At 35.0% G+C, this 27458-nt stretch overlaps 1 protein-coding gene across 1 annotated transcript; it reads left to right on the top strand.

Annotated features, from left to right (window-relative positions):
* The first annotated feature begins 1252 nt into the window (after nucleotides 1-1252).
* Nucleotides 1253-27218, top strand: LOC111058464 (coiled-coil domain-containing protein 142). Its single transcript, XM_039426876.1, has 10 exons — nucleotides 1253-1457; nucleotides 4788-4993; nucleotides 7667-7852; nucleotides 10369-10523; nucleotides 11986-12122; nucleotides 14802-14943; nucleotides 15317-15430; nucleotides 18864-19017; nucleotides 24725-24860; nucleotides 27005-27218. The coding sequence occupies exons 2-10, from the start codon at nucleotides 4804-4806 to the stop codon at nucleotides 27216-27218; spliced, it is 1428 nt and encodes a 475-aa protein (XP_039282810.1). The 5' UTR covers nucleotides 1253-1457; nucleotides 4788-4803.
* Nucleotides 27219-27458: the final 240 nt, after the last annotated feature.

Below are 27458 nucleotides of genomic sequence, written 5' to 3' on the forward strand. Positions count from 1 at the left end.
TAAATTCAATTCAATTTATATTCATTTATCTACACTTTATCACCTTGACTTCTACTTTAGTTATGCTATATTCTTCTCATTAGTTCAACTATGATTTTGAATTATTATTATTCACCCCTCGGTTTTGTTTGTATTTTCCCCATAACCAGATGACTGGTTATTGGGACATCTGCTGGGTGATACGATTTAAAAGGAATGCTTAAATCCCTAAAAACCCAATCTATGAAAAAATATAATAAATAATCATCATTAAACAAAAATCCTAATTGAATGCTGTAAATCACCCTGTAGACTTCTACCACTGCAAATATTGACAGCAGAGTTAACAGCTAGATAGAAATTTGATGAGCATTACCTTAGAGAAAAATAGCGTTAGTAGATATCCCATGGTATAGGGCGTTTATGTCACAACTTTTACTGATAACTCAAGCCGATTACTGTCGATTATTGTCGATTTTTACTGTTTTGGCCGGGTGAGAGTGTACGAACGGCACAATATGAGAATCTACCGCGTCACACAGATTCACGGGAAAGAACTACGAGGACTACCGGCTTGAGATAACAGTAAAAGTTGCGACATAAACGTCCTATACCATGGGATATCTACTCATGCTATTGTTTCTCTATGGCACTACTACCCAAAAATTATTTGCCAGCCCGGGAATCGAACCAGGTACCTCCTAATGCTTCAGGAATGCTTCAGAGTGATTCACAGTATTTAAGTAGGATTTTCGATGAATAATAATAATTAATTAATTAGCATTTGAATTAATTTATTTCCATCTGAAGAGAATTATAATCCACTAAAAACCTAATCTATTCTGTATTTCAAGCGCCTAAGTTGTCCGCAAAACCAAGGTGCAGTACAACAAATTAATCTAATTTGATAAATGGCATTAAGTTGAGTTGACTTTGTTAGGTTGGAACCAAGTTAAAGATTTAAATGCATTTATCGCGGAAAAATTGATTGGGCACTGCTACTTCAATCCTGGGAATATTATATTTCTAGCCGTCAGGCTCGCTTCGCTCGCCATATCCGTTTAGCCAGACGTTTAGTCTGGACCCCCGAATGGACTGTCCTAACATATGATAAAAATGCTCAAATGAAAAATGCAGGCGAGCGAAGCGAGCCTGCTGATCTCATTTTTGGACGATCCAGTCGGGGGTCCAGGGGGCGGAGCCCCCTTGCTGGACGGATATGGCGTGCGAAGCGAGCTTGACGGCTAGTAGATCATATAAAATAAATCAGTGTGTTCTCCCCCATAAGAGCCAATGCTATTGTTTTTGTGAACTGTTCAGGTGATAGCCCAGCACAGAGCTCAGTACTGTGCCCAGCTGTTTCTGGACGTAATAGTGGACATCTACCAGGGACGGGAAACCAATCACGAATCGCCGAGACCCGTTGTGGATGAAGACAATGTAGTCAGCTCTGACAATTCCAGCATAGAGGTGTACAAGTGAGTTTCTTCTTCATATCTATTTAATTTAAAAGGTATTTTAGTAGTGATAAAGCACTGATTACCCAGACATCAGTCGTCTCTTATTTTTGTCATCTTATTAGTTTGACTTCATACTTTTCCATCTCTCTTATTCTCAATTATTACTCTTTCTTTCAATCCAATTTTTTGTAAATTCAATTTATATTCATTTATCTACACTTTATCACCTCTATTCTCGATGGATATGGACTTCTACTTTAGTTATGTTATATTCTTCTCATTAGTTCAACTATGATTTTGAATTATTATTATTCACCCCTCGGTTTTGTTTGTATTTTCCCCATAACCAGATGACTGGTTATTGGGACATCTGCTGGGTGATACGATTTAAATCCCTAAAAACCCAATCTATGAAAAAATTATAATAAATAATCATCATTAAACGAAAATCCTAATTGAATGCTGTAAATCACCCTGTAGACTTCAACCACTGCAAATATTGACAGCAGAGTTAACAGCTAGATAGAAATTCGATGAGCATTACCTTAGAGAAAAATAGCGTTAGTAGATAAGGTATAGGGCGTTTATGTCACAACTTTTACTGATAACTCAAGCCGATTACTGTCGATTTTTACTGTTTTGGCCGGGTGAGAGTGTACGAACGGCACAATATGAGAATCTACCGCGTCACGGGAAAGAACTACGAGGACTATCGGCTTGAGATAACAGTAAAAGTTGCGACATAAACGCCTTATACCATGGGATATCTACTCATGCTATTGTTTCTCTATGGCCCTACTACCCAAAAATTGTTTGCCAGCCCGGGAATCGAACCAGGTACCTCCTAATGCTTCAGGAATGCTTCAGAGTGATTCACAGCTTTTAAGTAGGATTTTCGATGAATAATAATTAATTAATTAGCATTTGAACAAATTTATCTCCATCTGAAGAGAATTATAATCCACTAAAAACCTAATCTATTCTGTATTTCAAGCGCCTAAGTTGTCCGCAAAACCAAGGTGCAGTACAACAAATTAATCTAATTTAATAAATGAAATAAAAGATTTGAGTTTCTCTACATTATTGAATTACACAACATTATTAAACTATCTATTTGAACTATAGTGTGGTCCACGTTATAATGGCTGTGGAGAAAGAAAGAAGAACAACTTTGCCGATCCTCCGTCTTGTCAATGTCTTCTATAGACGGTAGCTGATACAGGTTTATTGATGTAATATTAACTGTTCATTCTTGTTTAAAATAATTCAAATTAATTCATTGTGTTGCACTGCCGGCAGTTTTCAACATCGATACAGTTATGTGGACTAAACTAAAACTATTTGGTGTTTATTCAAATTGGAATAGATTAATTACACATTGGTGTAGTGGTCAGTTAATTTCCAGAAAGGGTTTGTCAAATTTCTTTCTTCTTTTTGGTGGAAATAAGATTCATAATCAGTTACATTTTATTTCTCAAGAAAATATATTCTCCAATGGTTCAATAATAAATTCTCATAATTGAGATTAAATATTTTGTTAATCAATTATATTTCTACAATGTTTTTGAACGTGACAAAGCTAGAAAAGGATAGTGATATCTGCTTTGTCAAATGATGGACAAGGATAGCAACACCATCAATGTTAATCACATAGCCTTCTATCATTATAACATTGGCCTCACTAAATCAACACGTTAAGGCGTCGGTCCCAGCTGCCTAAAAAACATGGTTAGGTCATGTCATAGGCCCTGAAATTGATCAGTTGCGACCTGAAAACTCTGTCATCCAGGTCTTTCGATATTATCATAATTACTATATCAACTTATTCAGATTAAATAATATAAATTTGATAGAATATGCCAATTAATACACATACAGTTCTACTTATTCATTCATACAAATTTAATTTTGCTCCATTTCAATGGCTTTAAGAAGATAAATGACCTAAAATGTGGTTCTCGTTGTATGTTCAGCACTTGATTATAACCATGTTATAATGGCAGTATTTTATTAACATTGTTTTGAAATCCATGTCTATCATTAGACAAAGCATATAGCTCCATCATTTTGTAGCTCTGCACCATTGCCAAATCGTTTGCAGGCTATGTACAAAACATGATCTATTATAACAATTATAATATTTTATAATAATAATAAACTATTATAATTATCTTCTTCTTCTTCTGCTTCAATCGTCCGATTGGTTGGCAGCTTTCCATCTTTGTCTGTCCAGAGCCAGCTGTTTTAGTTGGGTATAGCTCTGGACCCCAAGATCCCGGGTTATCTGCTTCAAATATTGTAGCCGGGTCTTCCACGAGCCCGTTGTCCACTGATTGCACCTTCCAGTATTGTTAGCGTGAATTCGCTGTGTCTTATAATATGTCCTATCCAAGAATGCCGTTTGTCCCTAAGAGATTTCAATAGAGTTTTTTGTGTCTCTTCAGCCCTTTGAAATACTTCTTCATTTGTTATTCTATCGGTCCATTTTATTTTCAGCATTCGCCTCCAACACCATACTTCAAATGCATTAATTGCCTTTTCTTCCGCCTTACCGATAGTCCATGTCTCTGAGCCATATAGTGCAATACTCCAGATACAACTCTTTATAAGTCTCTTTCTCAAATCCAAATTCAGACTTTTGGAGGAAAGCACATTCCGTTTATTGATGAAAATGGCCTTGGCTTCTCTTATACGGCGCTTTATGTCTTCTTTGTCTTTTCCATCCTCTGAAATAATGCTACCTAAGTATTTCAAAATCAGGATTCTTGGAGTAGATCATCACTTCTGTCTTAGCCTTATTTACCTCCATGTAAAATTCATTTTTGAGAATGTCATGCAAGGTATTCAGTGCTCTCACTAGATTACCTTTATCTTGTGCCACTATTGCAATATCGTCTGCAAAGCGGAGCATTTGCACTCTTAATCCATTTACCTTGATTCCTGAACAATATTCCTTACATTTATTGACAGCCTGTTCTACATAGATATTGAACAAAAGCGGTGACAAACTACAACCCTGCCTTACTCCTCTCTCGATGGCAGCTTCTCTTTGTTTCTCACCCACCTTTATAAATGCTGTTTGAGCAGTATACAGTTCTCTTATGATCCTTCTGTCTCTGTAATCTACTTTGATTGTTTTGAGTGTTTGCATGAGGACATTCCAATTTACCCTATCAAATGCCTTGAGTAAATCTACAAAAGCAATTTACACAATAAGCAATATTTTGATAATATCACAATTGAAAATGTTCATCTTCTTCTCCAACGTGCCTGTGCTTTAATAACTGATGCTATCCACGTACTGAAATCTTTACATGTTGATACACTGCCATTTTTGTATTATTGCAGAGCTCTGACCCGCTACATGACGCCGCCGGCTGGTTGCAGCGAGTCGCAAGCACACGCGACCAAGTCGCAACCACTTGTGTCCGATGTTCCTGTACTGGATTCGATGCTGAGTCGCGAAGACCTGCGACTGGCCCCGTTCCTGGGCACTATGTCCGTTACCACCCCCGCCCTCCTAGGGCCCTACGCTGTCAAGCACACCAAATCCGGTCAGTACACAACCACAAATACAACACATCTCAAACCAACACAAATAGATATAGAAATCTAACAAATAGAAATTGAAGTTGATTTAATTATAGAAAAATCTGGTGTGGCGCACTCACACAACTTTTCCTTGCCGTTATGAGAATTGATCACCTGACGCTAGTGTTGCCGCGCATCTCAAGTCTTTTATACAAAGATCTAAACCAGCTGGTGACAGGACTATAACACTGGAGACACACGAGGTCTGCTATCTCTTCATAGTGAATGATTTAATAGAATCAACAGTTGCCAACAGTTTGCAATTGAAATAATAACATTTTCTCGAACTTCGAGCTTATTTTAAATTTTAGGTGAAAATGTTACTGAACATTAATTGTAGAGATTTTCATGCTCAATCTTTTCCACTCGAAATTTTTTGTTCAAATCGTATCTGAAGCCTGATAATTGAGAATCTAAAATCAAACTTTGCATAGATGGGGCGGAGCTCCTGAAATTTTTACAGATATGAGACTTGTGGCAGTTGATAGAGCTATTCGATGACTATTTTAGGTATAACTTTAATCGAAATCGTTGGAGCCGTTTTCGAGAAAATCGCGAAACACCCTGTTTTTGACAACATTTTTGCCATTTCAGCCGCCATCTTGAATTGAATTTGATCGAAATTGTTCGTGTCGGATCCTTATATTGTAAGGACCTCACGTTCCAAATTTCAAGTCATTTCGTTAATTGGGAGATGAGATATCGTGTACACAGACGCACATACACTCATACACACATACACACACACACACACACACACACACACACACACACACACACACACACACACACACACACACACACACACACACACACACACACACACACACACACACCACACACACACACACACACACACACACACACACACACACACACACACACACACACACACACACACACACACACACACACACACACACACACACACACACACACACCACACACACACACACACCACACACACACACACACACATACAGACCAATACCCAAAAACCACTTTTTTGGACTCAGGAGACCTTGAAACGTATAGAAATTTAGAAATTGGGGTACCTTAATTTTTTTGGGAAAGCAATACTTTCCTTACCTATGGTAATAGGGCAAGGAAAGTAAAAACATGATATGTAAAGTCATTCAATGTGTACAAGTTACAACAGGCCTGCAATATTGTTTTGTGTGTGATAATGTAGGCATGTCGTTTTGCCAAGAGCAACGAGTGTTCCTCCATGAACAGTATTTACCAGTACAACGCTCAACGCCTCCAATTTTTTTCTTATTGGGTTTATTCAGAGTTTAAGGGCCGGTTTCTAGACAAATTCTAGACTTTAAACAGGAGTCAGAAAATTGGCTTTCCTAAACGGGGCGTAGTCGCAGTCCACGTCTAAATTAAATTTAGAGAAACTAGAAAATTGAACAAGATAAAATAAAGAGAGAATAGTGTAAAGTTTCAGCCATTTTGAATGACTTAGAAATGTTTCATTTCGTCAGGGAAAAACGTTTCCAATTATATAAATGATAAAATAAAGTTTATCATAAAAACTGCCACTACGCCCCGTTTCGGAAAGCCAATTTTCTGACTCCAGCTGTTTAGAGTCTACACCTTTTCCAACTGTATTTGAGAAATTATCAATTGTAATATTGAGAATAGTCATTTGTAGTTCAGAAAACGTTAGATTTAAATGAGAATGGTCAATTGTATTTGAGAAGTCATCACTTGTAATTGAGAATAGTGAATTTTATTTGAGAAAGTATCATTTCAATTTGAGAGCATTCGATTTGAAATCGAGAAGTTGTCAGTTGTAATTGGGAAATGATTTTAAAAAACCAGTACTTCCAGTAATTATATTTATCATGACTGTACTCATATAAAATACTATGATAATTAATTTAATATTCCAATAAACCGTTTAGTTTCTGAATAAAACATTATTTTCAAGCCCCAAAATCTATTGAAGAATTGTTTGATCAAGAGATTCAATTGATTGATGATAAAGTTCAATTACGCTGTAAACATAGAGAATTTGATCTTCATCAAGTGCAATGTTTCACAAAATGTTTGGAGACAAAAGTCGCGTTGCCAATAAATACATAGAAATCATTCATAAACAGTACAGGGGAAATTCTTTCACCATTGCAAATATTTATTTTCCCCCATGCAAAGCCTATGATAGTACTGTAATTGGAATATTGTGTACGTAGTACAGTATCCTTTCCTGCTCAAATCAAACCTTCATTGTAGGCTTCAGAAGAGTTACAACATGTCAATTGGAAAAGTTTCTTATTTTCAATTGATATCTTCTCATTTGCATTTGACGATTTCTCAATACAATTCACTATTCTCAATTACATTGTGATGACTTCCCAAATACAAATGACTATTCTCATTTACATCTGACATTATCTCAATCACAAGTGACTATACTCAAATACAATTGATACCTTCTCAAATTAACTTGATACTTTCTCAAATAAAATTGGAAAAGGTGTAGAACTTAGCTGAATCCCGAGCTAAATTTAATTTTTGAAAATTTGATAAATTTAATCTTTATATCTTTTCTACTTTCAAGTGATTTTTCAAAATATATTGTGTATTAATTTGAGGCAATAAAAAGTATTTGATGATTTTTGTGACAGGCCATGTGAAAATCAGAGCCAAGGTGCGACTGAAGATCTGTGACTACTACAGACAGGTGTTGTGGGGCGAAGTGGGCACCTACCTCGAGCACATTCTGCTGTGGTGGGGCAATGCTCCACTGGGTCCACAGCTACCGCAACACACCAACCGACTGCGCAACTGGCTCAGGAACTTCTTTGCTACAAGTAAGTTATTGACCGAGCGAAGTGAGGTCTAAGGCTAGTTACACACACATCGATATTTGGACGTACGTTTTTTGCCGTCTTTAGGTTCTACTAGATCAAACATATTATATTTGTTAAGTTCCGATTGATCTGATAGAATTCAATATCGGGGACCGAGCTTCGCTCTGGAGTACAAAAGCATAAAAAAATTATTACGAAAGAAGAAATTATAATAACATTCATACAGAAATGTTCTATCTAATCACAGTAAATTGAGATTAATTCCCAGAGGAATGCAAAAATTTCCCTCACAAAGGCCCGGTTGCACAAAAGCCGGTTAAATTTTAATCCTGATTAACTTCACGTGAACCAAATCAGAGAAGATGGATCTACTGGAATTAATCAGGATTCAAAATAACCCGGCTTTTTTGCAACCGGCACTAAGTACCTGATTGAATGATTACAAAAGTTCAACAGCTGAATCATAATTTTGACACAGTCCCACACACATGAACTCGCTCACTCACTTCCATCACCAACAGACGACGAAATAATCAGCTGTTTTTCCAAGGATGAATAATAGTTATGCTTTTAATGTCCTTCAGTGAGTTTTCTCAGGGATGAGACCTAGTGCAATCGAATTTTTATATTATAAACCTACTAAGTTCTGAATTTCGTGAGAATCGTTAGAGCCGTTTTCGAGATACGGTGAAATACAAGCATACAAACATATATACATCTAAACATCGAAACATATAAACAGAAGTTGCTCGTTTAATAGTATAGGATAAGGACCGAAAGAAATCGATGTGTGTGTAGACAGCCCAAGATTCAAGTCGACGGTTTTGCTTTTCTTTTTATTTATGTTCCGCATTTCCGGCGAAACGCGGCAATAGATTTTCATGAAATTTGACAAGTATGCTCTTTTTGAACTGCGCGTCGACGTATACAGAATGTTCTGAAAAAAGGCGCCCATAAGTCAGTGTGTGATTCCTCACATCAAAAGAAGAAAAAAAGCTCTAATTAACATAGGTCCAAAAATGCTTGGTTACCAAGTTATACAGGCTGAAAGATTTCGTCTGAATTTCAGTTCCCCTGCTGAAACGAAGCCCTACGGGTATTTGTTGGCTGTTAATTAAGATGTACAATTTAGCGTATTTTATGTAAAATGAACTAAAACATTAAATAAAACCGTTTCCAGACCTGTAGCTACAGTCATTTTTAAGATATGTGACAAAATATTTATTTATTTATAAGTTTCATATTTGCAAAGTTTCCATAATTCTCTTTTCTTTGTTTCTTTTTTCTTTTCTTCTTGAATTCTTCAGTATTAGTTACATACTTAGTTCTTCTTCTTTTATCTGCTATACTATAAGTTTCATATTTGCAAGGTTTTCTATTATTTTTTTTTTTGTATTTTGTTTTTTCTAAAACTCAATAGTATATTAGTTAAGTTATTCTATTTTCTTTTTAATTTATTGTATTTTCAAATTGTATGCTCAATGTGTGTTATGAGGGCAATAATGGGATTCAGTTCCTGGTGCCCTCAAATATGTAAATTTTCAAATAAATTATAATAATAATAATAAAATAAGCGAAAATTGGTCCCGAAAAACAAGTTCCTTTAAGGTTTGAAGCAGATTTACATGTACAATAATCACAACATATTTTTTTTTACAGAACTTGTAGAAAATTTAATCTCAAAGAGAATGATGGAAATAAGTCTATAATAGACAAACGGAACCCTTAAAAAATAATCTTATGGGCACATTTTTTCAGAACATTTTGTATATGAGGTTTTTTTGAAATTTTGCATTTTGAGGATAATATAAAAGGAAAAGGATCCTCCTTCATACGCCAATATTACCGTTAAAATTTCTCATCATGAATCAGCTGCCGAGTGGATTATTAGACCCACGCCGTGGGATGTTTTGTAAACCATTGCTAGAAAAAAAGTAAACGCAAATTGGAGAGGCGGGTGATGGTGGCATCATCTCTGAGTGAAATTGGTAAATTTCAAGCTTTAAATTGCATATGTTACTCTAAATATTGGAGATTTGTCAATCATATTATAACAATTTTTAAACAGGTTTTATTATGTTTTAGAGAAAAAAAGTCAAATACTAGTTACTTGTACAATTACAACGGCTCAGTGAAGGCTTGAATTGGTGCTTGAAATGTTGATGTCCATTCCAAATTATTCAGTTAGAATAAATGTATGACTAAATTAAAAAAAATCTTGAAAAAAATATGTTTAATAAGAAGACAGGTCATGTTGACATTTAAATGTAAACAAACACGAAGCAGACGAACTGTTTCAACCCTGGATCTTTTCTAGCACCACTAGGATATCGGTGTTGATATTCTACATCAAATTCTGACGTTGAATTGGAAATTTGAGAAAGTTGCATTTTTACACGATTTGGCAACCCTGTAATTTCTTCAGATGGAGGGCCAAGTCTCAACTTATTTTATACAGAATATAGAAAAATGTCTAGAACCGGCCCTGTGTATATTCTCAGTTTGATTGTTCGCAGATACCCTGCCCGAACTAGTTCGCGCGCCGCTCCAGTCACTGATGGACGCCCTCTGCTGTCACGTGACGTCGACCGCCTGGGACCTGCACTTCAGACGCTGCCTTGTGGCCGCCGCCCACCAGAACAGTCGGCACAAGGTCAACAACTCTGGACAGGTACACTGAAACAGCTATAGTCAGGTCCACGTTATAATGGCAGTGTTTGATTGACAATGGTATTGCCATCCTTGTCTATCATTCAACCAAGCGGATAGCGCTCTCTTTCTCGCTTTGCTCTGTTGCCAGATCGTCTTTTAACAATGTAGAATTAATAAACAAAATATTTCATCTTAATTATGAAAATTCATTATGAAATAATTGAAAAATATAATTTCCTGCTTAATAAAATATAATTGGTTATTTTGAACTAGAATGAACAGTTAATATTACATCAATAAACCTGTATCAGCTACCGTCTATAGAAGGCATTGACAAGACAGATCAGGATCGGCAACATTGTTCTATCTTTCTTCACTGCCATTATAATGTGGACCTCACTAAATAGATGCTTTGTTCCTCGAACAGATCTAACTATATGCAGAAGACAATTCAACTATACAACAAAAAAGCTTATTAATTTTATGCCGGAACATTTCATTGCAGGAAAACCTACAAAAGCACTTAAATTAAAAATTGAAAGCTGGATAAAGACAGAAGATATCATACCTGAAATATTTTAATTTGATGTACATATACTGTCTTCCTCAGTTCCTCTGAATTTATTATTAGTAGGGCTATACTCCCAGATTAATTTTCTCTCTCTGAGTTTAAGTTTTATTTTTGTGTCATGTGTACTGTATTGTATTGTTTTTCTAATTCTCTCTTTGCTTACAAAAGGAATTGCATATATGCTACAAATGAATTACATTATGTTACTAAATGGATTACATATGTACAGTGAATTGTAGATTAATAATTACATGAATCATCTCTTTTTCTTTTGAGTTTTTAAATTATTATGAATTCATTCTAGTTTTTCTGCTCTCTTAGTATTTCACTCTTAGTACTTCTTCTTTTCGGATTGAAATTTTTTTTTCTAGTTTTTCATACATTCCATATGTTTCTTTTTTCTTTATTATATTTTTTCTATTTTCGACTGAATCTCAAGCCACTATAGCCGACTGATTACTCGTTGCCATCGCTCAAACTACTTAGTTTTGCTGGTAACGCCAATGATAATATTATAATCGATTTTTAAATGGAAAATATTTTAATTTTAAGTTTTTGCAATGTATTGTATATGAAAATTTTTATATTTTTCACATTTTTAAAGTTTGTTTAATGATTTTGGCAATAAATATTTCTTTCTTTCTTTCTTTCTTTTTTCTTTCTTTCTTTCTTCACTGCCATTATAACGTGGACCTCACTATATAGTGAGGCATTAAAGGTTTTAGCATAAGCTAGCCCGGTTCTTCTGTAGATCATTGATCAAAATTTCAAGCTACTCAGTTCAGTAGTAGTTCAGACGTGATGATGCGTCATTCGTTTATTTCCTATCCCGTACTTGTAAAAGCCAATTTTTTCCTTTATTATATTATATATTATAGATTTATTTAATTTGATTGGATGTTTGTGACAGGGCACCTGGACAGGCGAACTGTTCGGCGAGCTTTTCGCGCAACTCGTGGCTTGGAGTAACTCGTGCGAGGGAAGCAACTGGACACTCGAGGACCTCGAACAACTGCCACTGGTCGAGCAGATTCCCGTCCTGCACAGGTTCGTTTTCACACTAAGCGCCGTTTGCACAGTCAAAGCTTGAACTCGATTTAATCAGCTGGTGGCTTAAACTCAAAATGAAACACATTATAACAAACGAGACTTGATACGGATTTAATCTAGTTTGAAATGAAATTTAGTTTGAACTGACACTTTTCAAACGGCCTTTAAATAGTCAAATAGGCAATAGTCAAAAGTATTTATTACATATTAATATTATCGAAAAAATATTACAATTGTTTGTTAACTCAAAGAGCATAATTCATTATTAATGACGACTTGCAGTCTACAATTTGTGAAAAATATAGAATATTCACAAAGATTTAAAAGATTTTTAAAAATACCAGCTGATCTTTTTCACCAATCATGTATCAGATTCTAGGCCTACACTGCGACGTTGCAATATCGTAGGCCGGGGCCTTGTATTAGAGATGGCTATGCCTATATTGTTCTATAGTGAGGTTCACATTATAATGGCAGTGTTTGATTAGCAATGGCATTGCTATCCTTGTCTATCATTCAACAATGCGGATAGCGCTATCTCTCTTTCGCTTTGCTCTGTTGCCAGATTGTCTTTTAACAATGTAAAATTGATGATTAATTAACAAAAGATTTCATATTTATTATGAACATTCATTATGGAATTATTGAAAAATATAATTTCTTGCTTGATAAAATATAATTGATTTATTTTAAGCGAGAATGAACAGTTTATATTATATCAATAAACCTTCATCAGCTACCGTCCATATAGATCGGCAACATTGTTCTCCTATCTTTCTCCACTGCCATTCCAACGTGGAACTCACTATAGTGATTTTGAATTGAGAACTATTTTGTCAAAGAGTGTGTGCAATTTATTTGATCATCTAGGATTTTGTTGGGAAACTGTTTTGAGTGGTTGTAGATTCCATATTGTTCCAGTACATTCAGTTATCTGATTTTTGTGTTGATTTCTAGTGTAGATCTTATTAGTTGTTTTAATAATTTGACGCATCTATGTATCTTATCCATACATCCATATCTTTGAGATATACTCTGGTCATCTGAAAAGTAAGTTGCACTATTTTTTTATATCCGCGCAGTTGGCAGGAGACGTCTGGCATTCGCAGTGAACCTTTGTCTGGGTGTTGTGATAGCACTGTAAAGTTCCTAAGAGGCCGCCATGACTTATTTGTCAGTTGCGATCAAACCACTATGGTGCTACCACTTACTCCTACCGCCGATTGCGAAGTACGCAGTGTTATTCGTTTTTTAACGGCAAACAATAAAAATGCAACTGAAATTCATCGTGAGTTGTGCAGTGTGCACGGTGAAATAGTTATTTGTATATCTAGAGTGAAAAGTACGACTTTTTCTCCCTGTGGGAAAAAGTTTGAAGCCCGAGGCGAAGCCGAGGGCAGCAATTTTCCTGAGGGAGAAAAAGTATTTTTCGCTCGTGATGTACACAACATTTTTCCTCCATCTACATTTTTTTATAGAAACTGCAAATAAAATCATTCTAATAACTTACGTATTGGTGACAATGATTCCTAACAACATAACCTAAATCTAAAAACCGGTCGTCTGATTGGCACTGCCGATTGTGCTATCTATCGGCTAAAGTTGTAACAATTATATCAGCTGAGCAGCTACCAAAAATGGCTGACTCCAGATCACGCGGTTCAGATTTGAATGCAGATCAAAAATATTTGTTGGCTGGTATTTTGAATAGAATAGAATATTTTAAAAATTGTATAAATTTTTATTGTCTACTAATATTAAGAATATAATAATTATCATACAAACATATATTTCATGAGTTAATCAAATTTCTGGTTGTGGTATTGAATTCAGTTGACTCAATGACAGACACCTCTATTATGCTTTCTCATCTGAGCTTAGACCTTCTAACCTATTACAATGTAAGTTTCAAAATAGAGATGCTCCCCATGTTATTTAAATGGAGTCACTTTTACTCCCTAGGGAGTTTTTCTGTTTTTTACTACCGAGAGCGAAAAAGTGACTCTTTAGTATTAGGTTTCAGGGAGTAAAGTAAGTACTTTAGACAGTAGGTGGAGGAAAACGTTATGTTGAGGCCAATGGTTTCTCGTTCGCGCCAATCATTTATTGAAGGCAGAACAACACACGACGAACAACGAAGCGGCCGCCCATCCACTTCACGCTTCCCAAGTCCAAGACAATGCTTGAAGGGTTTGTTTTCGGACACCCACCATACTGCCCTGATCTCGCTCCAAGCGACTTTCATCACAGCTGAAACAACACCTTGGGGGAAGACGCTTTGCAAACGAAGGAAATCTCATACAAGAAGTTCCGACATGGCTAACCAGTTTGGCGGCAGAATGGTATAACTCTGGTTCAAAAAAACGTATACCACGATACCAAAACTGTATTGAAATTAAAGGAGATTATGTAGAAAAATAACTGATACATGTAGTTTCTCAAATATAACCTCTTAAACAAACTATGTGCGTTATTATATTTTTTATTTAATAGTGCAACTTACTTTTGAGATAACCCACGTACAACTACAAGACAACCTATTGTGGACAATTGTGTAACCTTATCAAAATTTGGGAGAGGAATAGCACAAGGTTGCCTTTTTTTCTCTCCCTATCATTTTGATGATGTACTTGTTGTATGACTCAATAAAGAATAAATATATTGATTGATTGATAGGCTGGACCACTCGGTGCACACAGCGCGTAACTGGGCGGCCTCGCGTGCCCGCCAACTAGCCAACGACTGGAGCATCGACCAATTCTTCCGCGTCACTCAGTCCGATGTAAACCAGGCCTTGAGCAAGCTCAAGGAACTCATGGTGAGTAACCATAATAAAACAATAATTGTTAACCTTAATTATTAGGCTGTCTTCACATTGAATGCGTTAGTGTGCAAGTGCACGCTTGTTTATGCTTGACCAAGCGCGCAGATAAGAAACAAAATGTGGAAAAAGCAATAGGAACACTCACTGAACGCATGCATGTACTGGTTGCGTTCAGTGTGAGCAGCTGCAATAATTATTACCGCTCTACTGTATTATTATTTTGAAACCACCATTGAATTATTTAAACATTGAATTATTTATTTAAATTATTATTATATAATAATATTATTTTCTACTGTATTATTTTTCACTGTATTATTTTCTTGAAGTTATTGATAAAAACGACATTATTTTGATAACTTTTCAGACTTCGAGCCAAGTAGAGCTGTTGAGCGTAGAGAGCAGTGTTCACGTGACCGTTTGCTGTAAGATGAGAGGAAAACTTGTCTCCGAGGTGAAAGCCAACATCTCAAAACTTGAGGTACTCTTCAAGCTGATTGATTATTCAATCTAATCCCTAATTTACAGAACAAATTCTAACACTGTCTCTTATTTTAATTCCTTACTATTTTAATTTCCCTATTTTAATGTATATTGAATAAAAAACTGTCTATCAACATTGCCACTAAGGGACGGTTTCCGATCTCGGGATTTAGCTAAGTTCTAGACTTTAAACAGCTGGAGTCTGAAAATTGGCTTTCCGAAACAGGACGTGAATCTTCCTATATTTTATTACTCTCTGACAATCCTTAAGCTGGGTTTACACCAAAGTTATAAACAACATGTTGATAACTTAATCCTTATAGATTCTATTAGATTGAACATAACTTATCATACATGTGATGAACATATATGTGTTTGTCAAGTTCCGTTCAATCTAATAGAATCTATAAGGATCAAGTTATTAACATTTTGTTAATAACTTTGGTGTAGACCCAGCTTTAATATCGGGGGACCGAGCTTTGCTCTGGAGTGTAAAAGCATAGAAAATTTGTAACGAAAGATTGAATTTATAGTTTATATTTATTGATTTTCTCAATCGTTCAGTTATTTTTACAGTTATATGAGGGGGAACAACAGGCTTATGCCCAAAACTGTCCCTTTTCAAATTTATACTACAGTGCAAATCAAAATCTAGGTTAAGCTACTATCACTCATCAAAATAACAATTTATTCACACTTCAAAAAACAAACACATCATCGATTACAAATAGATATACTATGAATATACTATTGATATACTCTATCAATAACAATTTATTCACACTTCAAAAAACAAACACATCATTGATTACAAATAGATATACTATGAATTCGATTTAGAATTACATACTATGTTTGCTACAATATTTGTTAATATACTATGTACTATTCTACACTAACAGCATCTAGTTACTGTTTTGAACTTTCTGAAGTAAACATGTTTTCTAAAAAAAGAGAAATAAACTAAAATAAGTTTTTCTTGCTGAATTTTCCTTCTCGTGAGATCAGCTGAATGATCCCACACATGCACTCGTTCACTCACTTCCATTACACAGTATCGACAGAATTTTCAGCTGTTTTTCCAAGGACGTATTTATTCTTATAATGTCATTCAGCGAGTTATCCCAGGGTTGAGACCTAGTGCAATCGAATTTTTATATCATAAACGTACTTTGTTCCAAATTTCGTGAGAATCGTTTTCGAGATCCGGTCACATACAGATATATAATTATGTAAACATAAAAACATCTAAACATTCAAACAAACATATAAACAGAAATTGCTCGTTTAATAGTATAGGATATTCAATAGTCTCTGGCGTTGAATAAACTAAACAAAACTAAACTTTTGAGTACTTCCCATTACTGACAGCCCTGGAAAAAACACTAACTTAGATATAAGTACTGAACAATGTATTTAGGACCGCCGCAAAGTAGACCCACGCTAATCCACGAAAAGCAACCGACGCCGTGGGACCATTGCAAACCATTGCTCCAGACATCTGTGCAATGATAATAATACTTACAATGAATAATTCACTTGTCAGCTGATTGATTATGGATAATTCTATAGCAATGTTTTATTTTGATTTGAATATTTTGTGATTTTTTTCGTATAGGAATTGCGATTTGCCAAGATTTTTTTTTCAATTTGAATATTTTGTGTTTTTTTTTTGTATAAGTATTACAATTTGCCAGAATTTTTATTCCAATTTGAATATTTTGTTATTTTTTTCGTATGGGAATTACGATTTGCCAGAATTTTTTATTTTCAATTTAAATATTTTGTGAATTTTTTGTTTTTTATAAGAATATTATGATTTTCTCTCTTCCCATTTACCATGAAATGCGTTCTATATACCCTGTTTACACTGTATTTATGGATCACTATTTTATGAATAAGTGAGTACCATAGTTATATAGTATATTAAGATACTCGAGAGAATTTTTTAATTTTTTTGTTGTGAATTTTGTTTTGATTCTTCGTTTCATAATTTACTATTCTGTAAAAATATTTGCTTCTGTGCTAAATCAATTTAAATCAGGTTAAGCGTATTATAATTTCATCTCCTACTCCCACTGGCGAACAAGAGTCATCTTATGCCAGTGGTTTTTTCACTTACCGTTTATTATTATTACACTTTGGTTGGATTGTATTGTCATGTTGAGCTTTGTTTGATTCATGTACGTATATGTAGTTATGAGTGTGGAATAAATAAATTTGAATGGTTTACAAAACATCCCACGGCGTGGGTTGATTTTCGTGGATTAGCGTGGGTCTAATTTGAGGCGGGCCGTATACTGGTATAATTGGATATTTTGCTATAATTAGTTGATTTAAAAATCAACCCTTCAGGGCTTCAGGTCTTTATCTTCGGGTCCTCAAGATGGTACAATACCTGAAATACACCTGAAATATAAAAAGAATTACCCAATTTTAAACAGTTATATTTATTTGAAGAAATGATGTACACAAACCAATTTTACATCAAATTACTCACGGAAGTATCAAGTTTATGATTATGTATTATAAGTAATATCGGGGTACCAAGCTTCACTCGCTATTTTTATTTATTGATAGACAGAGCACAATTCTCTAAAATGATCGTGTTTATATTGTATAGCTGGCTATACGTCAGCTTATGAATTTCGGGGATGCGATATTTTGATTTTCCACAGAATCATTCGCTCACTTTTTAATATCCACAGACGACGAAAGTATCAGCTGTTTCAGCCAAGGATGAATTATCCTTTTAATGTCGTTCAGCGAGTTTTCCCAAGGATGAGACCTAGTGCAATCGAATTTTTATATCATAAACCTACTACGGTATGTTCCAAATTTCGTGAAAATCGTTAGAGCCGTTTTCGAGATACATTAAACATAAATAACCAGATATAAAAATATAAACAGACATACAGAAATTGCTCGCTTAATATAATAATAGTATTATATGTGCTCTCCTTTTGAGGCTCGGACGACAAGGGAGAAACATAAATACAATCTTTAAAGTTGTTCCTCCCTTAGCACTTGATATTGAGGAGCTGAAACCAGGATAACTGATGCAGTAGCTACAGTCCGAGAAGACATCTTGCCAACAGTCTGGGATGAATTTGGCTACCGTCTAGATGTCGTCCGAGCCTCTAAAGGAGGGCACATAGTACACTTATAATACATCATCAAAAAATTGATACTTCTTTGAGTAATTTGATGTAAAATTGGTTTGTGTACACCATTTTTTAAAATAAATATAACTGTTTAAAATTGGGTCATTCTCTTTGAAACACCCGGCATACTGCTACTATTGATTATTTTTTAATGATTTTAATAATTTAGAGAAGAGTATTTTTTTTAAAAGTTGAAATTGTTTATTAGGTAGTCAATTACATTAATTATAGTGTAATAATATTATTAAATTCAGTTTGTGGTTGCAGAAAGTGCCAGTAGAATGCGTGGGTGTGCTGGCGATAGTGTGCCGCACATTTTGCCTCGCCAATCTGCGCATGATCTTTCCGCCTCCGCTCTACTGGAGGCAGCACGCAGAGGAGCTGCCTCAATACGCCACCAACTATGTCGAGGACTATCTAGGTCAGTGCAAATGATAGGACGGCATTGTTTGCGAGTTCCTTTTCCACCGCCTTTTCTAGTAGATAACTGTCATTCAAGTCATCCCGGTATATTTAATTATTTATCAATAATTGATTATTCTTGTTAACAATGATGGCTTTAACTGCCCCAATACGCCACCAACTATGTCGAGGCCTATCTAGGTCAGTGCATAAGATAGAACGGCATTGTTGGCAAGTTACCACTTTATCCATATTGATGTCCACGTTATAATGACAGTATTTGATTAACATCGGTGTTGCTCTCCTTGCCTATCATTCGACAAGGCATATAGCGCTATCCTTCTTTAGCTCTGCAACGTTGCCAGATCGGTTTCTAGCAATGTAGAACCATAATTATCCAACAAAATATTGAATCTCAATACAACTGGTTCAACCAGTGTTGATGAAGGGCCTAGTGTCCGAAAGCGCTCCACTAATGTGAGTAGAAGCTAATAGCTTTTATTTATAAATACCTGACAGCTATGTCGTAATTTAGTTGTTCAAAAGCGATTATTTATATATTGACAATTGTGACTTATAGTAATACAGTAGTTGTATTTTTCTATTTTTGTTGTATTTTTTCTGTTCTGTATCTTCTTTTTCTATTTTAATTAGGTAGTTATTGTTTCAATTTATGAAAATTTATCAAGAACTTAGAAATTTCAAGATTTAAAAATAAATTGAAGGCAATATTGTCTAAGAATTTATATAATAGATGGATTTTTAAAAATTAATCTTGAAATTGAATAATAACTCAATTGATATCCAAGAATAAATGAACACTTGATATGTATAGAATTAGCTATTATTTATATATTGACAATTCTGACTTATAGTATAATACAGTAGTTCTATTTTTCTATCTTTGTTGTATTTTATTTTGTTCTGTCTTCTTCTGCTGTTTTCATTAAGTAGTTGTTGTTTCAATTGACGTTGTAATGCGTTGTACTCTTCTGTTACTGCAATGAAACATACACTCATTTTGAAAGAATAAGACTAGGCGCACACTAGTTAGTCAAGACAAGACATGATCAGACACGTTTAGTCACAATACTTCACATAGTTGCTTATGAAGCAGAACACACCGATTAGTAAGCAACTATGTGAAGTATAGTGACTAAACTTGTCTGATCATGTCTTGTCTTAACTAAGTGGTGTGCGCCTAGCCTTGGACGTTGATGTTGTCAATGACTAGCCTATATTGTTAAAAAAAAACAATCTAAATTAATTTAATTAATTAATTTTTTGAGTTTTTTTTAAATATGATTATACTATTTTTGATTTGCAACGGTCACCAGCGGGCAAAGTTTATTCTTTTGCCGGTGATGCCATATATAACACGTAAATTAATGTGATTTTCTGTAAAGTGTGAGGTTTTTAGCTCGAAAATTTTTAGTTTCAATCAAAATTTAGACTTTTTGAATAATTATTAAGTTACTGTTCTAGATTTTTTGATTCTAGGCTCTAATAGTATCTATTTGGTTCAAAATTTGCTCGTTTGAAGTGTGAGTATTGAAGAGCATAAATTTTATTTGAAAAGTGAAAGTGACATAACCAACATTTTGATTTGGACAGTATAGTATAAATTGGAAATGGGACAGTTTTGGGCATGAGTCTGTTGTGCCTTTCCTCATCTCAAGTATTTGTACACAATGTGATAAATAAATAAATTATATATACATACGTAAAGAGATATTTATGATTTTGTATTATTATTTTCTTATTTTTAAGTTAACACTTGTATTTTGTTTAAATTTATTGTTCATCATATTTGATTTGCTCTTTGTTTGTGATTGTTTTTTTTAAATGGCGAAATAAATTATTTGATTTGAAAAAAAAATACAGAACCAGGTTTCCTGGCAACACCTGCCACATCTACAACTGAAACATGAAACCTGGTTCTGTAATTTAAATTGATTTTCAACAAATAAAGTGGTATTGACAACATCAACGTTTTATTCTTTCAATTAGGGAGAAATACCACAATATCTCCCACCATACAATCGAATTATTCGTTTAGGCTCAACTCACACATACGCGACTCAAGTCGAGAAGAGACTGCCACTCTAGTCTAGTCCCTTCTCGAAGCAGCATGTGTTTTCAAATGGTGACACTCACACCAGTCGACTCAAGTCTCCGCGACCTCATGACTGTGAAACTGAGTCCAGCGTCGACTCGACATGTTGGTCGAGCCTCGACTAGAGTTGCGTAGTACCGTGCATTTTTAATGAAAGTGAGGTTATGTTTGATGAAAGTGATGTTTTATCATTTCAGATCAAATCATATCATCGTTTATTGCCATAAAACATACAATATTTTGAGACAATCCTCATTATTAATTAAAAAATGAAAATACGAGTGGAAGAACTCAACTATCATAGATAAAACTTATACCACACAATACAATCCACATATATCTAAAACAACAATGGATCCATGAGCAATCATTAGAATCATTTTTAATCTTAGTAGAATGGATTCCTGCAGGCCATTCTTTAAAAGAAACGGCATATTGACTCTGCCCTGTATATTTATGCTGCAAGCTCTGACATTTGTCAAAGATAATCTGAGGCAATTCGATCTAAGATGCGATGTACATCAGCACTTTACAAGAGAGCGTAAACAAATAAATACCGGACGGGTACGACTTTCCAAAACACAAAATATGTATGTATATATCGGTATAAAGATATTTAATAAACTGCCTGAAAGTATCCGTGATAAAAACTCTAGATCGTTCAGGTACGCAATTTCCAAACTATTCAAAAATAGGGCTTTTTATTCGATTGAGGAGATGTTAGCAGCTGATATTTCATGTTAATATTTGACCTCTATTATAATATTGTTATTGCCAATTAAAAATATGACTGTATATAACTGTGAAGATACTAAGTACGCGGGACTGTTGGCTGTGATAATATTTCTCTGTTTTGAGTACCATGTGAAATGTATGTATAATGTATATGTTTACCTGATGACTTTGTCAATACATCTATTTGTTCACGGTAATAAAAACATTTTGAATTTTGATTTTTTTTTAATTTTAGCTTGTTCACATGTCAGCGACTTACGCTCAGTTGTCGCACAGTTGGCAAATCGCTCGATTTGCCAGTCTCGTACACATGACAGCGATTCATGAGCGATTTGCCCTCGGTTAAGTCTGAGATTACAACCGCCGCGATTCGCCGGCGACTACTAAAACCGAGCGATGCATGTGTACTGCACCATGTGTTTCCCTATACCTGGCAACCGCTCGGATGGTCAATCGCGCGACAACCGAGCGTAAATCGCTGTCATGTGAACAGGCTCTTACAGAACAGCACCACAGCACAATGATAACAATGGTATTACCCAATAAATATTAAAAAACAGGTGATACCTAAATGTATGTGAGTTTTTCTGTGGCCAAAAAAGTAGAACATTCACACTCATGAGGTCTATACAGAAAATTCATTAACTGAATAAAGACATTTTCTACAAGAACCTCTTTTATGTAAGATTTGAAACGTTTGATGTCCATGAGTCTCACCTCTAGAGAAAGTTGATCAATAGTATATTACGCTACAAGCACAGAAAGTTAGTGTTTACGGTATGAGGATAGTTTCCCGGGCAAGGCTTGCCGAGCCCGGGAATATGTTATCCGAATACCGTAAACACCTTTCTGAGAGATTCGAGTATGCTATTTTTCAGATGAAGAAAGTTGACACTCGCCCGATCTAGCGGATGACTTATTAACTTCGGGAATGTTCGTTTTTATTCGTTAATGTTTGTTCTGGGGCTGTGATCCCGAGATGCTGATTGGTCTGTTCTATTCAAGTCATCTCTAAGCTCCGCCCTGGCTTGGAATATCCATCCGAAAATTCGATACATTAGCTCCCAATGCTTAGGACCATTTCTCTTTCACCTTTCTTAGTTCCATGCTGGCGGCCGGAAAGAGTCCGGCCTTAGCCAGAAAGAAACCTGTCTCTTACGTCAGATGAGAGTCTGAGATTGCAAACAATGTCTGTCAGATCTACGTAGGGACTGGAAAACAGCTGCTTTCTGTGCAGTGTGGCGAAAACAATTTTATAGACATACAATGCCAATTTCTCTGATTAGTTGCATGTTAGTGAAAATCAAGTCTTACGTTAAGCCTACCTCTTGTAGAATAATTATGTATATCAGCATTTACATTATATTATTTACTAGAGTTTTTCTTCATATATATAAATATATACATATTGAGATGGGAGAATCAGAACACCTAATTTTTGGAAAAGTGGGTTGCATGTGGCAAGATAAGACAATATATTCATGATAATTATAAAGTTTGTTGCACGCTGAGTAATTACGAATTAAATCTTATATTTCTAGTAAAGTAAGGTTAGGAAATGGAGTAGCATGGAAGTGAAGTAGTGACAATGAGCAAGAAAGTCGTAAGGTCAAGAGACTGGAGTCGTACGATTTGAGTCGAGGTAACGGGCCATATGAATAAAACCAAATCATATGCTCATGAGCATGAGCATGGAGCATAAGGTCATGAGCATTAGGTAAAAGCATAAGCATTTGCTCATTTTTATATGAATAAGCTTTACCTTATACCAGGACCTCCTAAATATTTAGGAGGTCCTGCTTATACTCTTACCTTATGCTCCTGAACTCTGGAGCAAAATTTGCTCACGTATTTTAAAGATTTTTCATCAGCTGATTCACCTTTGTGGCCTTACTTTGTTTTTATAGCTCACGTAAGCGCTAAATATGCAAGTAGGAGACACCGCATATGTTTGCGTCGTCTGCTCTGTTTTCTATTTATGAGTTTAGAATTGTGAAATAATAGCGTGAAAAATGTCATCTCTATAATAATCTTCAGCATAATCTTATAATCTCAATAGCCTTCTTATAATCGTCTACACTCTCATCTTGGTAGAGAGTTAGTTTTGGTAGAGAGTTACTGGGGAGGATATTTTTTAATATTCTTTCCGAAGAATGGACATTGATATGTCCAAAGCTCCGCCAATTTTATGTAGATGCATAACAATATAATTATCTATAGTTATTATATTACAAATTACTTTTTCATATCATATACAGTTCAATAATTATTTTCTTAGTCTATATTTTGTAAATTCATCTATAATTTTGCTGTATTGTAAGCCATTGTATATAAGTGTATAAGCCAGTATATATTGTAATCTACATAAATAAAGTACTCAATCAATCAATCAATCAATCTTCTTAAATGCCTATTTCCTATTCTGTGATGGCTATATTTATATCGGATAGGTATCTTTTGGTTGAATCTAAAAAGAGTTTTATAGCTCTCAACTATTGGTTGTGATCGTATCTGGTATAGTTTCCTCTTCCTCATACGAATTAGTTGAGCCATTTTACTATGAGCAAAAGGTGAAAATCTGCTCTAGACTAGACTCACCTTTTTTGAAGCATTTGCTTCAAAAGTTGAGCAATTGCTCTAGTTTATTCATACAATTTTGAGTATAAGCTTCAACTTTTGAGCAAATACTCAAACCATTTTTTTGATGAGCATGAGGAAAAGGGTTTGCTCACGTTTATTAATAGAAAATGAAGCAAATGCTCCATATTTTAGAAGTATAAGCAAATGCTCAACTTTATTGATATGGCCCATTGTAGTGTGAATTGAGCCTTATTTATTTAAATTTTAACTGCAAATCTCACTTGTTTTGTTGCAGAAGTGGTGATGCGTCCAGTGTTTCTGGCGTCCAGTCCGTTCTCAGTGCAAGTTCAGCAGAATGTGGCAGGACTTGTGTTGCATATCATGTGCGAGGCATGGCTGGATCATATCACCACACATCGAATCAAATTCAGGTACTCATCAACATTTTTAGCGCATACGTTTCAAAAACGTCATCTCCACGATTTCTGTTTCTATGTTTAGATGTTTATATGTTTGTATTTTACCGGATATCGAAAACGGCTCTAACGATTCTCACAAAATTCAGAACATAGTAGGTTTATAATATAAAAATTCGATTGCACTAGGTCCCATCCTTGGGAAAACTCGCTGAAGGACATTAAAAGGATAATTATTATTCATCCTTGGAAAAACAGCTGATAATAATTATTTTGTCGTATGTTGATGATGGAAGTGAGTGAGCGAGTTCATGTGTGTGGGACTGTGTCAAAATTATGACTCAGCTGTTGAACTTTTGTAATCATTCAATCAGGTACTTAGTGCCGGTTGCAAAATAGCCGGGTTATTTTTAATCCTGATTAATTCCAGTAGAACCATGTTTTTCAAATGGTGTCTTCTCTGATTTGGTTTACGTGAAATTATTCAGGATTAAAATTTAACCGGCTTTTATGCAACTGGGCCTTTTTGAGGAAAATTTTTACATTCCTCTGGGAATTAATCTCAATTCATTGTGATTAGATAGAATATAATTTCTTCTTTCGTAATAAATTTGTTATGCTCTTGTACTCCAGAGCGAAGCTCGGTCCCCGATATTTATTATTGTTTTATAGCTAGCAGGTAACCCGTGATCCGCAAGGATCTATTTCAAAACTCGACAAACTGAAAACTTGACCGAGTGGAATCTTGATACAGGCCTAGAACCATCCTTCGTTAATGAAGAATCTATATGCTAGATTTTAAGTTAATTTCAGTCCAGTAGTTTCAGATGTGATGATGCGTCAAACATAATTTTGGTATCCCATACGTGTGTATAAGCCAGTTCTTCCCTTTATTATAGTATAGATAAGTTCTTCAACTTGGTACTAACATAATAAAGTGAAAGAACTCAATTCTTGTTTAGGAACCTTCCTTATCTTCCTCGTCTTTTAACAATGCAGAATTGAAAAATATAATTTATTGCTTAATAAGATATAATTGATTATTTTAAACCAGAATGAACCATTAATATTAGATCAATAAATGGATGTATTAGCTACTGTCTTTAAAATGCATTGACAAGACAGAGGATAGGCAAGACAGAGGATTGTTCTCCTATCTTTCTCCACTGCCATTATAACGTGTACCTCATTATAAGTCTTGTAAATAAAATAAATTCGTATGGCTTTTGTTGGTGGGGAGTTCCCTTTCGGGAATGTTCCACCGCCTGAATATATAATTTAAGCCGTCAATGGGCCTTACGACTGTCATACTTCAGCCGGGACCGACAGTTTAACGTGCCCATCCGATAACACGGGAGTGATCTGGTTAAAAAACTTTTGGTAATGAGAGGGGTTCGAACCCGGGATCTCTATGCTGCTACGCAAGCACTCTATCCACTAGACCACGGATCACTCCATAAGTCTTGTAGTTGTTCACTTCACAAAATTTTCAATTCTTATAATTATTTTCACAAAGTAAATTTTTCAATTTAGATGCTTCAAAACCAAACTTGGAAATAATATTTCAATATTATCATAATGAATTGTCATGATAAAGATGGAATATTTTTTTGAATGAAAAATAATGAGAAATTGTCAAAAAACCACTGATTTATTGATAATTAGAAAGACCGGTTTCGGTTATTACACCATTGTCAATGAAATAAACAGTTTATCAGAGATTGACATTGGTGTAATAACCGAAACCGGTCTTTCTAATTATCAATAAATCAGTGGTTTTTTGACAATTTCTCAGTCTTTTTCATTCAAAATTAATAATTACCACAATATCAACTTCTCAACTACACAAAAAGTAAAATATTTTGTTAATTAGTTATTAATTCTACATTGTTAAAAGACGATATGGCAACAGAGCAAGGCGAGAAAGAGATAGCGCTATCAGCTTTCTTGAATGATAGACAAGGATAGCAATACCATTGCTAATCAAACACTGCCATTATAACGTGGACCTCACTATAAATTTGGGAGGGGAATAGCACAAGTTACCTTATTTTTCTGTCCCTATAATTTTGATGATGTTGCTGTTATTGTATGAATCAATAAATATATAAAGAGTTTATATTATTCTGTTTAATTCAATTTATTGATTGATGTTATAGTGAATGGGGTGCCCTGCAGCTGTTAACCGATTTTGGGGCAGTGCCCACATGGGTGCTGGAGAGGGTGACCGGTCTACAACCGGAAGTGCGCAGACATCTGCTAAATCAGGACATTCTGCGCAGGTGCGAGGGAGTGGGGAGGCTGCTACTGCGCAGGCCTGGCGAGAACATCGCTATGGACAAGTTGCCCTCGCGCAAGATGCAACAAGGTTAGTTAGGTTAGGTTAGAATAGAAAAGAATCATCACTTTCATCTTATAATGTTTGGTACAGAAACTTTCAATATTAAACTTTTCATTTCATTTTTATTTCACCACCTACATCACAAGGATGAGGGGCACGTCAAGGAAGCGAATGAAAGTCGCTACTTTTGAATTAAACTCTTCACTGGAAATTCCTTCAGTGAATAGAGTGGATTGTCTAAAAAGTATTTTTTTAGAGCTTGCTTAAATGGT

The sequence above is a fragment of the Nilaparvata lugens genome, chromosome 1, assembly GCF_014356525.2.
Source record: "Nilaparvata lugens isolate BPH chromosome 1, ASM1435652v1, whole genome shotgun sequence".
Classification (NCBI taxonomy): Eukaryota; Metazoa; Arthropoda; class Insecta; order Hemiptera; family Delphacidae; genus Nilaparvata; species Nilaparvata lugens.